Genomic DNA, 13400 nt, shown 5'->3' on the forward strand with positions numbered 1-13400 from the left:
TTGACTTTAAACTTGTCCTTTTCTTATTATCAATTAAGGGATCATTGTACATGTATATGTAAGCCACATCTTGGTATTTTGATCGCAAAGTTATAAATGCCATTTCTCAAAAATATGAATTACAGTCAAGTAATATATGACATTTTAAATGATTTTATTTCGAGCGACACAGGAACATTTCATGAAATATGTTTTCAGTGATTTTCGCGAACAAATTTGTTCTTAGCCAATCAGATGCAAGCATTTCACTAGCTTATAACAGTTTTCAGTTATTTTTCACTGACTCATTTGTTCTTAGCCAATCAGATGCAAGGATTTCAGTAGCTTATAACAGTTTTCAGTGATTTTCACTGACAAATTTGTTATTAACCAATCAGATGCAAGCATTTCAGTAGCTTATAACAGTTTTCAGTTATTTTCACTGACTCATTTGTTCTCGGCCAATCAGATGCAAGGAATTCAGTAGCTTATAACAGTTTTCAGTTATTTTCATTGACAAATTTGTTCTCGGCCAATCAGATGCAAGCATTTCAGTAGCTTATAACAGTTTTCAGTGATTTTCACTGACAAATTTGTTCTTAGCCAATGATATGCAAGTATTTCAATAGCTTATAACAGTTTTCAGTGAAAATCACATATTGTTTCATGAAATAGTCCCCAGAATACAAACTTTGTTCCAGGCATGTTGGTAAATTATTATATGTTGCCTTTTTCCTGGTCAGTACCATTCCCTAAAGGTTTGTTCAGATATATACTGAACAAACTGTTCAGATGTGGCATAACAAAAGCACGTCACCTATGATAATGAACATTGATAAATACATAATTCTCTCCCCACAATAAAATATCGTTCCCAATGGTATAAGCAAACTTGTGACTTAACATTTTGCAGAAACTTTCTTCAGTATTTGCTTGGTCATCAGTATTTTTATCGGCCAATCAGATGCAAGGAATTCAGTAGCTTATAACAGTTTTCAGTTATTTTCATTGACAAATTTGTTCTCGGCCAATCAGATGCAAGCATTTCAGTAGCTTATAACAGTTTTCAGTGATTTTCACTGACAAATTTGTTCTTAGCCAATGATATGCAAGTATTTCAATAGCTTATAACAGTTTTCAGTGAAAATCACATATTGTTTCATGAAATAGTCCCCAGAATACAAACTTTGTTCCAGGCATGTTGGTAAATTATTATATGTTGCCTTTTTCCTGGTCAGTACCATTCCCTAAAGGTTTGTTCAGATATATACTGAACAAACTGTTCAGATGTGGCATAACAAAAGCACGTCACCTATGATAATGAACATTGATAAATACATAATTCTCTCCCCACAATAAAATATCGTTCCCAATTGTATAAGCAAACTTGTGACTTAACACTTTGCAGAAACTTTCTTCAGTATTTGCTTGGTCATCAGTATTTTTACCTGGACAATAAAAGATGTCCTTGCATCTTCACTTTTTTTTGTGCCTTTCACACAAACATTGTTGAGATTTGCTGCACAATTTTGCAAGATGTCTGAATGATCCTTGATTATTAAAAAAAAACTGTATACTACACCATTTGAGCTTTTTCTAAAAAATGAAAAATAAAAGAAAACTCAAAATAAACTAGAATACATTTTGCTCTTAAGTTTAAAAAAGAAATATATATCATGATTTTCTGCTGAAGGGTAATTCAGACACTTTTGCAAATCAATTTTAAAGGAATTATTAAAATTATAAAGAGATATTAACAAGCTATCTCTAGTAAAATCTGTAGTTTTAACTTTTATTCTCATAATAAGGAAAGCAAATTTTGCCATAACAATCTTCCATCTCCTGATCTTCCATCTCTTTTTGCAAAATAAAACTAGCTCTTACTTTGTAAGTATTCTTTTATTAAAAAGATATGTGGTTAAGTACTTCAGCATCATTAGAGACCATTTTAAACTTTCTTCCCTTTGATATGAAAAAAATGTCATGTTTCATTAGTTTTATCAAAAACTTGTTACAATCTATTTAAATCACCCCATTTGATTAGTTAGTAGTTGATTCTAGGATTTTTCTTGATAAGTCATGAGCAGGTCATAGATCTTTGTCACTTCTGAGAAATAAATGTTAATTTTTAATTCTACAATCTTGTAGAAGTGATCTGGAGGTCTTGTAGATTGTCCACCTTGCCTTTGGTAACTGCAAGGCGGGGCTGCAGGTGATCCACCTCATCCTGCGGATCAGGAGGTGAGGACCGATCAATTCCGAGGTCGGAGCCATCAATGTCGCTAGCCTCCATCCAGAGCATCTGCTGCATTGCTTGGATGTGCTCGTGGACCTTCCTCCTGGTGCTCCTGCGATGTATAACTGGCGAAGGCACTTCAGCAGCAACCACATTGCTTCTTCCATGCACCAATTGTGGTAGCACTTCAGGAGCTTTCACAATGTTGCTTCTTTGGTAAACCACTGGTGGTTGCACTACAGGAACTTCTGCAACGTTGCTCTGGCGCTGCAGCTTCCGCTTCAGGGAAAGCCGTGGAGAAGCCACTGGCTTGTTGGGTAGTCGCTGAATGGATTTTATGATGCTTTGATCACAAGTGCCTGTTGATGGATTATCCTCTATGGATGGAGCCTGGGTGTTGACACGTCCTTGTTGATTGAGGTTGAGTTGTTCCTGTGGATCAGATCTGGAGTTATCACTCCTGGAGGGTTGATAGAGTTGGTGAATCTGGTGCTGAGTCACCTGTGGACCTTCTGTGTCCCAGACTCTCTCATGGTATGTGGACTTCACATGGATTCCTATTGCATAGGCTGATCTTTGGTTTGGTATTGGGTGTATCTTCTCCTCTATGGGTAATCCTGGATGTGTCTTCCGGTCTGCAGACACTTCTCGTTGCTGATGGGCAAGTAAATGATAGTCTTCCGTATCTGTTCCGCCACTTTGAACAGCTTCAATATTCTGGCCGATATTGGTGTCACCTATCTCACTACCAAAGTGCCTTACAGGTTTCTGGTGGGGCATCCTATTCTCCTGGTGTTGTATTGGTACCAATGGGAGACCATCTAGGTCCACACAGTGATTGGCATCTTGGTTAGGGTTGATTGGATTAGGCCTTACCTGATCATAGCTCGGATGAGGAGCACACTGGCGATGGGGAGAACTTTGCCTATTGCATTTCCTCTTGACCGGTACTGGTTTCAGAACGATTTGACCACTTGTCATATCTTGGTGTGATGTCTGCAGCGGTGTTGCTTCATTAACAGAACTACCAAACGGCTGGTCTGTGTGGCCTTTAGCAGATGCTACGATGTGGAAGGTACTGTGCTGCTCACCAATGAATCCATGTTCATTAACATCTCCTAAGTTCTCCTGTAAGACATCTGGCAGAGGATGGTGCTCCATGATGAAGTTTCCTCCTCCTTCTGTGTTGTCCTTCCGTTGGCCTCCAGGACTAGTAAGTCTATAGGTACCTGGATGCTGCCTTCCACGATTGCTTCCTCTCTTTGAAGATCTTCGAAGACTGTACTTCCTGGGGATGGGATAATGCTCCAGGCTCTTGGCTGTAGAAGGGTGTTGCTCAACCGGAACAGTTTCCTTGACCTGTTTCGGTGGGGTAGGCCCAAGACCTAGAGCCGAGGATTGTATGGGAGGAAGGGGTGGTGGAACTGGAGAAGGCGATGAACGAGTCTGGTATCGATGGACCTTGAAGGTGCTGTTATGCTGAAGCTCTTCGACAACATCCTGCAGGAAGATACAGTAAAACTTATCTAATTAAACATAAACGAAACTTTCTAGCAATATCATTTTCTCTTTAAGAATTCAGATATGACTCTATGAAATCTTGTTTTCACTTTTCAACTTTATTTTACTTACTCATGAAGTATCAATATGTTGCATCAGACGAAACATGATCTAAGCTAGTTACATGAACATACTTCATTTATCAGTAATTTTTGTGTTTAATAAGTCATGATCTCAGGGTACTTTTATGGGATGCAATATGAATTGATATAAAATCATTCGAATAGTATGTCGTATGGTGCAATAATTACCTTCTTTAGTTGTGTTTCTCTATTCTTTGGAAATGCCCTGGTTGGAGTCGCAGTCAGTGAATGGATGCTCTGTGAATCGTAGATCCAGGAAGACTCTGGCAATTTGTTTTTGTTCTCTTTGCTTTTCATTTTGCCTTTGTGGCTTTTCACCTTGCCCTCATGTTCCTTGGGTGAAGGTTTATTCTAATTGATGAAAAGAAAGATAAAATGAATATGTGTCATCAATCATCATCTTTAATTCATACAAAATATCTTCATTTTAATATCTTGTATCTAACCCCTTTCCAGCTGATGATTGTTCTGCATCATTTTATTACATTTTATAATCATATTATATGTTATATATTATATGTTGTAGCTTGTTACATTATATTTGTTATGGTAGGCCTATATTGCATGAAATTATCATCATATTTAATCATTATTGCTATTGCTTACATCATAATATTCATCATCATCATCGTTTTGTTGCTTTTATCATTACAAGTTTTAGATTTAGATCTAAACCTGGTGGAATTTAAGTTAGCGCTAAAAGATTCTGGCAAATCCTTTGAGGTTTGAAAATAAATCCTTATAGGACTAAAAGTAAATTATTATTGGACTCATCATTATACATCCACTCTGGAATTATTTCAAATTCTTGAAATTCAGAGTGTATAGATCTGTACCTTGAATGTGTACTTGGTCCTTGTGTACTGGTCCTGGACCTGGTCCCGGTTCCTGGTTTGAGTCTGGATCTGTGTCTGGTAAGACTTCCATTGTTGGTTCCTCACTGGTGCAATCAGTATGCAGTAAACATAAAGAAACCCCACCACGGCTGTGACCATTCCAACCACACTACATATCAGGTAGATCAGATAAACTAGAAAAAAAAAGGTGATAGAATTTAAAGTTTCAGTAGGTGAGATTATAAGAATAAACTTGTACATTCTAAATTTCAAGGATTTATAATGAATTAATATCGGTTATGAACAGAGACCACTGGAATACTGGACTTAAAAAGAAATTAAGGGGGGGGGGTAAATTTTAAATCTCAACTTAAAGAATTGACTCTAAATCGTTAAGCTTTATAAGTAAATCCACAAGGTTTAAATCTAATATTCGGCTGGACACTACAATTAAATCAGTTAAATCAAGAGTTTGAACATTAAAGGAGAATGAACCTATAGAACAAGATAGCTTGTGTGAAAACAGAAAAAAATCAAAGAAACAGATCAACGAATATTTGAGAAAGATTGGACAAATAATAAGTTATGAGCATTTGCATATTGCGATCACTAATGCTATGGAGATCCTCACATTGGCAATGCGACAAATATGTGTGATGTCACTTGTAAGCAACTCTCCCCATTACTTTAGTATATATTTCACTTAAACTGCCATTTTGATCACATCTATCAGTAAATCATATATTCTTTTTACAGGAGGGTTTTTTTAAAGAATACATCATGGATAAAGAGTTTGTATCACCATAAGAAAAAGCAAAAAGAGACATTTGGGGGGTATTTTATAGTCCATCAAAGGGTAAGTTGTTCACATGTGACATCACACATCCTTGTCGCATTGCAATTAGGAGGACCTCCATAGCATTAGTAATTGCAATATTCAAATGTTTATAACTTTCTCATTATTTGTCCGATTTTTCTCAAACTTTCTTTGTTCTTATTCTTTGATTTTTCTGTTTTGAACGAAGCCTACTTGTTCCAAATGTTTCATTTCCCTTTAACAACTGACCCAGAATACATTTTAATTCTAAATCATATTTTTTTCAGTATATGCCACTAATTCATGATTAAGTGTAGGGGGTGCTCTATTTGCATCAATTTATTTTTACAAGCAAAAAGGGAGGGTTTCCATTACCCACGAGGAGCATTTTACCATAATAGACACCCAAGATGGATTTATTTGTAAATACACCCCCCCCCCCGATTCCCTCTAAACTATCAAAACTTACTGACGTAAGGTGAACGCCAGAGTGTCTGTCTTGTAATCGCTCCATTGTCTACTTGTTTTGAAGACAGTTGAAAAATACTACTCTTTTCTGCAAATTCCAGGAGTAACAGACTGGCAGAACATAACAGGAATGACGTCACGGTTATCACCAGAAGTATCAGGCTCTGTTGGAAAAAAATAAGGTTAACTCCATTTTACTTTATACCATACTTAAAGTCATAATCTCAATAAAAGTGTTATTCCCTTCATCCCTTTTTCAAATCATTGAATACGGTTCAATTTGACAATATAATTAAATATTGCGTCAATAATCATGACAATTCACCCCGTATTGTTATTCTCGTGCTTAATCACTTACCGGTATTATCATAATTTATTCTAAAAGCCTATAAACAGTAATTTACAACTTTTTCGTTGGTATATACGAAGTCTACAAGTAGTCTATAAACTCACTTATTAAATCATTAAGCTTAGAATTCTAGTCTACGTCCCACAATAGTGATATATATATTCTGATCTTTAATAACGTCAAATAAAGGATAATATCAAGGGCATTCACATGGCCAGCAGAAAAAAGACGAAAAAGCAATGACCTGAGTAATTTGACCATTTAAACAAAATCAAGGGTTACCAAATACAAAAGTAATAACAGGCATGAGTAATATTGTTCCTTAACCGGTTCCCTATTCAATATGTGGAGTACTCATGAACAGAAGCAATGTACAAGTAAGAAAGAAGGTGAAAGGATGAGGAAGAGAAGGAGAAGAGAAGACACGGAGGAGGAGATACAATTGAAAAAAAGAAACACGACCACTGATTGAATAAAATAAGCCAATGTCTACAAAAGGTTTAGAAATAACCCGGAAAATGATTTACAAGATAATATTGTCATTCTTTCCCAAATCGAAACGTAGTCATCGTAACTAGGCTTCGACTTTTTTTGTTACATATTACCTACCTTCAGATAAGATATCTTGCCGCATATTGCTATACCGATGGTAAGTATTCCACCGATAAATACCTAAGAACAGTAAAAGAAAATATTTATATTCATCACTCAAAATCTGCATAAAAATGCTGTATTATTTATTTCATTTTCATTCAGACAAAATTCACAAATTATCTGCCAGACTATTGAAACAGAAGGTAAATGGATAAAAAGAAATTTCTGACCATGGAGACGGAACAGGAATATGGAAAGTAATTATTCCGAGATAGAGAATGGAAAATTTTTTAGAGAGAAAAGATGGAGTAAGACAGTGAGAACACAAGAGAAAGAAGAGAAGAACAGGGGAAGTTGAGTAGATAGATAGATAGATAGATGGATAGAACAAAGATAGATAGATGGATAGATAGATAGATGATATATAGATAAATAGATGGATATAGATAAATAGATGGATAGAACAAACATAGATAGATGGAAAGATAGATAGATAGATGATATATATTCACTAATCTTCCCTGAAGAAGGTAGAGGTCTACCGAAAATTTGGAGAATGAATAAAAGAACTTAATTGTTGGCATTGCATTACTCGTGACTTTGTTTCGCATTCCTGATGTCTTATTATCGCCAACACGTGGAAAACCAAGATGCTCGTAGTTAAAAGGATAGAGATAGATAGATAGATGGGTATAATGTATAAAGGGAGGAGCTAATGTAAGTGCATGTGAGTGTGGGATAACGGTGAAAGAGGAAGTGAGTGAGAGAGGGGGCAAAATAAAAAGGAGTGACAGATGGTTAGCAGAAAAAGAACTTAGACGGGGTGGTGTCAATAAGAAATCGGTTCACCTTCGACTGATCATGTTACTTCCATTGGAACACTTCACTATTACTGCTTTCATATCTTATATAGATCGAAACATAATTATGAAGTTAAATGAGATGACCTTGTTGTTTCAGTTATACCTCGGTCACATTTGCTCTACGGCGGCCGTACGGCGAGTTGAAAACAGTCGTTTTATTAATAATTTTAATTCAAACCACCTCTATGTAGTTGGTTAAAAAAATGTTGAAACGGCTGTTTTCGATTCGCCGTACGGCCGCCTTAGAGCAAATGTGACCATGGTATTACTTTTAACTGACTTATCATGCACAATCATTTTAACACTGATGTAAAATACTGAAATGGCTAAGATCTGCGAAACAGAGAGGCAAAGGCGACCAGTGAAAATTAAATTTAAAAAAGAGGGAGAAAAGGAAGAAAAGGAGGACAGAACAAAGACAAAAATAAAAATAGTGTCATAGAGAAAGATTTGGGTTGTGTATTTCTATAGTAATTCAAGTGAGATAAAGATGGCGGATCATTTACATCGTCTTGCCTCTTATCAAAATACCCTGCCGCGCCGCCCCTGGCCAGGGATATATGTTAATTTTCACTATGCCTGTATACATTGACTCTAGTTCCACCCCACCCCCGAAAACAACCACCAAAAAGAACCTCACACACAACACACACACGCAGTCATGACACGCACCCCTTATAACACTGCCACTATAACTTCTGTGTCAGTACCCTTCTGACTCCTGACTTGTTTACCATAGAGCAGCTACATGCATACATGTAGGTCCTATTTTGTTGTATAACCTTTGTGATATACATGTATCAATCATATAGGCCTAGCACCATTATATATACATCTCCGTAATAAAAATATCGTAAAATGAATATTCAATATATCATACACCTTTATCTAATATCTTGAAAAAAGAAGAAGACATCTTTCAGTTTTGACTTACGGCTCCACCAACCCAGAGGGGTGTCTTGATACCAAGAACGATCCCTTCCTCCATGATGGCATAGACTCCAACAGTGACTAGACCAATAGCTGATATGACAGAGAGGATGCCAAAAATACTAACACCAAAGACGGCTGATAACTTGATATCAGGCTTATCCATTCTGAAAAAAACCCAGACTCGACATTGAGTTCAAAATATTTATAGATTTAGACTTATTTATGTCCGTTCAAAATTTTCAAAATATAATCAAAGTAACAATTCATATTCAATATGATACAGACAGATCAATTACATTTCGTAACAAAAAAAAATTAAACAAAGTTACAGTGTATTGCAATAATTTTTATCTATGAAAGGAATGGAGAAATGAGCGGAGGGACTTGCAAAGAAAAGCAAAGCTTGTATAGAAGGCAAGCCCCTAAACTTAGTTTTGATACTAATTATAAACAAACTATATATACAACTTTATACAAAAATCGAGATGGACACAGATACCAATGCATGGGTGTCGATCGGTATTCTTGGTTGGGGGGGATGATTGACACAAATGTTCTTGTGGATGGGGATATTTCAACATTACCCCCTCTAAAATCACAAGTTAGGACATTTGGGAGTGGTTGATATGCATGGTGTTTTTGGAAATTCCTTCATTGTTGTAGTGTACTATACTTGTATAATTTTTTTTTAAATTCAATTTGTGATACAAGTAAGCCTATTCTAAACTCATAGCGAAAAAAAAATGACAAAAATTGACTGGACCATGTACATAGTGATCTGTTTATTGAGCATGATGTATACACAGGGGCGTCGATCCATTTTTCAGACGGGGGGGGGGGGCAAATTATGAATCAATGTTCCAAAGGCGCTCGATCACAATATATATATATAGTTGAAGATATATAACTCATGAGAACGAGACACATATCTCACCTTCACCAACAATGCGAGCGCGAAGCGCGAGCTAAATTTTTTTAGTATGTCGTGAAAACAGGAAAAATGTACCTGTTTAGGTTTGTTTGTAGTAACTCATGAGGAGGGTCGATACATGTATCTCACAAGAGAGCGAGCTGAAATATTTTTATATTCTGACCTGAAAGCTTGATATTCTAAGCATTTTTGGTACCACTGATTAAGATGGGTATCTAGAAGAACAATAGATGCGAGCGCCAGCTGAAAATTTTGATATTTTGATCTGGAAAAAAGGACACTTTCATGGAAGATATATTATTACATCCAACAAAAGATTATTGCAAAATCAAAGTTATATTCACCTATATAATCATGAAAAGTATGGGATTTGGTACATGATGCGAGCGCGAAGCGCGAGCTGAAATTTTTATATTCCAATCTGAAAAGCAGACATTTTGAGCACGATTTTAAATCAAAATCGAGTTGGTATCTCAATCTCGCTTGCTGATTTCAATGTAGCATTACAATCTTATTTTATTCTTTAGTTGCACATGCGGAATTATTGGGGGGGGGGTAAAACGATATGTTTACCCCCCCAATATTTTCATTGGTGGGGCGATCGCCCCCTGCCCCCCCCCCACCCAGGATCGACGCCTCTGTGTATACAACTTCTCTCTTAAATCTAACCTGACTGGCAATATCTTTATTCTTCTTAATGCATGATGATAAAATGCAGATTCGGACCAATTAAGACTAGCACAAATTACAACCTGTGTGGCTTCTCGTGCGCCATCGGGCTTACCGTCATTCCTTTATTTATCTTGCCACCCTTTTACTCCCGTTTATTTTTCCACCCTTTTCAGTTAATGATTTATTTAAATTAATTTATTCACCACTGGTGGGATGGAACACCCTATCAATAAAAGTTGATTTTCGTTGGGGTCCTTTTATGTCATGTGTTAAAAAATATCAGATACATAAGCATTTAATTTTTTCATCTTGAACCTCCACCAATCTGTTTAATAGTCCTGAAAAAGAATGTTTTCATTTAATAACAATATACACAAATTGCGAGGGAAACAAACTGATTGATGGAATACTATAATCATCATGATCAAACTTTTCATTTTTTCATCATCATTATTATAATTTTTCTACCCTAAATTATTGGGGGGGATGATAATACAGGCCATCCCCCCACTTGAAATATTGGGGGGATATATCCCCCCCCATCCCCCCCGTGATCGACACCCATGTACCAATGCTATAATTCTAATGAACTTGGAGAAAAATAATTGGCTAACCATTTTAAACAACATCATGTCATAGTCCCTATTAGAAAACGAATACTAGACACATGCACACTCACCCACACATCCTCTCTCACACACACACTGTGAAAGCTGAAAAACAATATTTGAAAAAAAATACAAGTAAAATACCCCCAATCAAGCAAAAAGTGAAAAAAAAGTTATAAGTTGAAGATATTGATCCTAAAAATTGTTTCATGATTTTGAGCGATGTTCCTGTCATTTTGTTATTATATTGTTAGAGGGAAATCGGAGGTCCACAAAATGATTTATGAAAAAATCGTATTGTTAAAACATTGAATATCTTAAACATACATTCCTCAATCGCATGATCTTCTCGATGCACCGTCGAATGTCAATATCTTTCAGATTCTCCTTGATATTTCCTATTTTACTCGCCTCTTTAAATTTTCTTTATGAAATTAAACAGATCAATTAGAAATAACATTTCCTTCTTCATTTCTTTTTCGCTTGAAATTTTGTTTTTGGTTTTACTGTTACATCGAGCCAAAATTTGTTTCGTTGATTATTTAGTGTATGTATGCCCTGTACCAAAAATAAAACCAAATAGAGGTCTCAATCGTAAAAAAATAATAAATGGACGATATGTTATCATGATCGATTGATTCTTCTTTCATAAAACCAAGTAATACTTAAGAATTATTCTTTTCTACCTCCGATATAATTCTTAAAAAAGAAACACACACGCTAGAAATGCATTTCATTAAAATATACAAGGAAAAGCACTATAGAATTTCTTGTCAGCAGAGAAAGAGGGAAATACTTTGAGGTAAAATAATTAAGGCATTTTAAAAGATATTTGTTGTAGCAAATATGTCATTTTTCCTTCGTAAACATTACAATGATTTTACACTAAAAATGTTACCAATTACAAATTATCATATTTATTACAACTGTCGCTGGATTAATTAATAACCTTTCCCCGATTTGTCCAAATCTTGGCCAGTCTGTTTTCCTTGATAACTTAGTCATCTTTTAATTCAAATCAATTTATAATGTGAGTTTGATTTAATGACGGAATACACATACGCTGATTATCTATCTTCAATTTCGAGAAAGTTCCCCTTTTTCTTCCTTTTTAACTGAAAATCAAAATTACTTGTGATCATCGTGAGATCGTTGGAAAATGTATCGTCAAATTACAGATCATAAATTAACGAAGATAAATAGAATACATTATAAGAAAACAGAAAATTTCCGAATATTGAATCCATCCAGAATTTTTTTTTTTCGAAAATAACAATCAGAGAAGTGTTTCATTGGCAAGATCTAGTTTCATTAAACATCTTTTCAATGATTTTCACTGACTAATTTGCTCTTAGCCATTCAGGTCCAGGATTTTAGTAGCTTGTAACAGTTGTCAGTGAGGGTCACCATTAAGGCTACTATTGTTTCATGAATTGCTCCCAAGATATGCGTGAAATTATAGGCTACGAACTTAAGATTGATCATCATAACTAGGCTATAATATCTATCAAACTGATGTCATGTATACCTATTAAATTTCTTGAGAAATGTACCAAACTTCTCGAAACTAACCCATGTGTGAGTGTGCGCAACAGACAACTGACTGACTAATCTCCAGTGATTTTACATTATCTACAATTTATTTTGAACGAACTCATAGACTACACACTAAATTAAAACGACATTACGTACTTACGTGAAGTGGAAAGCTGGCTTGTCCAATTTAACCCATGATATTGAAGGCAGAAAATCTAGATGTATACTTCATCTACAAAGAATTAAAACAGATAGTAACTTTTATCCATGCACTCGTTATTGAAAGCAGAAAAGTCCAACCCAAATGACACAGATTTGCAGTATGCCCGCCGGAGCGTGCATGTGCACCCATTTACCAACTTGGCAGCCATGCAGGATTTGTAATATGTTTATTGTTATGCAAATAGGAACTAAACGGATGCCTGACATTGCAAATGAAATTACGTAACCCTAGCTGTTTATTTACGGAAGTCAGTCAATGAAATCCATCTCTGTAGATGTGGATAACAATATAACATTTGTTATGTTATCCACTGCGCACGATTGGATCATTGCTGACCATTAAAGTTTTTCTTTCTTTCTTTCTTTCTCTCTCTCTTTCTTTTCTTTCTCTCTTTCTTTCTCCCATTATTCATCTTCCTTCTCTACATCATCTCTCTTTCTCAATTTTTCTCTTCCTCCTCAATTTTCTTCTTATTCTTTTTTTTCCTTTTCTTCTGCTCCACCTCCTCCTCAAAATATCCAGGCGTCTCACTTGATTTAAGTTTCCTCTCCTCAAAATATCCTTATTCCTCTTCTTCTAAATAAGAGTTCTGCGTCGTGACATCGTACCTGAATGTCGTTTTCTCTAATATCCTAGCGTCTCCCCGATTTTAAAGTTCTTCTTGTTTTCTTCTCCCCCTTTCTTTCCCTCATTATCCATCTCCCTTTCTCAC

General features: G+C 35.6%; 1 protein-coding gene across 2 annotated transcripts; it reads right to left on the minus strand.

Moving 5' to 3' along the window:
* Window positions 1-216: 216 nt before the first annotated feature.
* On the minus strand, window positions 217-12848 carry LOC121429187. 2 transcript variants are annotated; one of them, XM_041626130.1, is made up of 7 exons: window positions 12626-12848; window positions 8720-8882; window positions 6938-7000; window positions 5981-6143; window positions 4695-4888; window positions 4027-4209; window positions 217-3715 (listed from the first exon to the last, which is right to left on the minus strand). In XM_041626130.1, the coding sequence occupies exons 2-7, from the start codon at window positions 8879-8881 to the stop codon at window positions 2114-2116; spliced, it is 2367 nt and encodes a 788-aa protein (XP_041482064.1). In that variant the 5' UTR covers window position 8882; window positions 12626-12848; the 3' UTR covers window positions 217-2113. The 2 variants fall into 2 exon arrangements, with proteins under 2 accessions (XP_041482064.1, XP_041482066.1); XM_041626132.1 differs by having other exon boundaries at window positions 12622-12848.
* Between the last annotated feature and the right edge of the window lie 552 nt (window positions 12849-13400).

Source organism: Lytechinus variegatus, chromosome 15 (genome assembly GCF_018143015.1).
Source record: "Lytechinus variegatus isolate NC3 chromosome 15, Lvar_3.0, whole genome shotgun sequence".
Classification (NCBI taxonomy): domain Eukaryota; kingdom Metazoa; phylum Echinodermata; class Echinoidea; order Temnopleuroida; family Toxopneustidae; genus Lytechinus; species Lytechinus variegatus.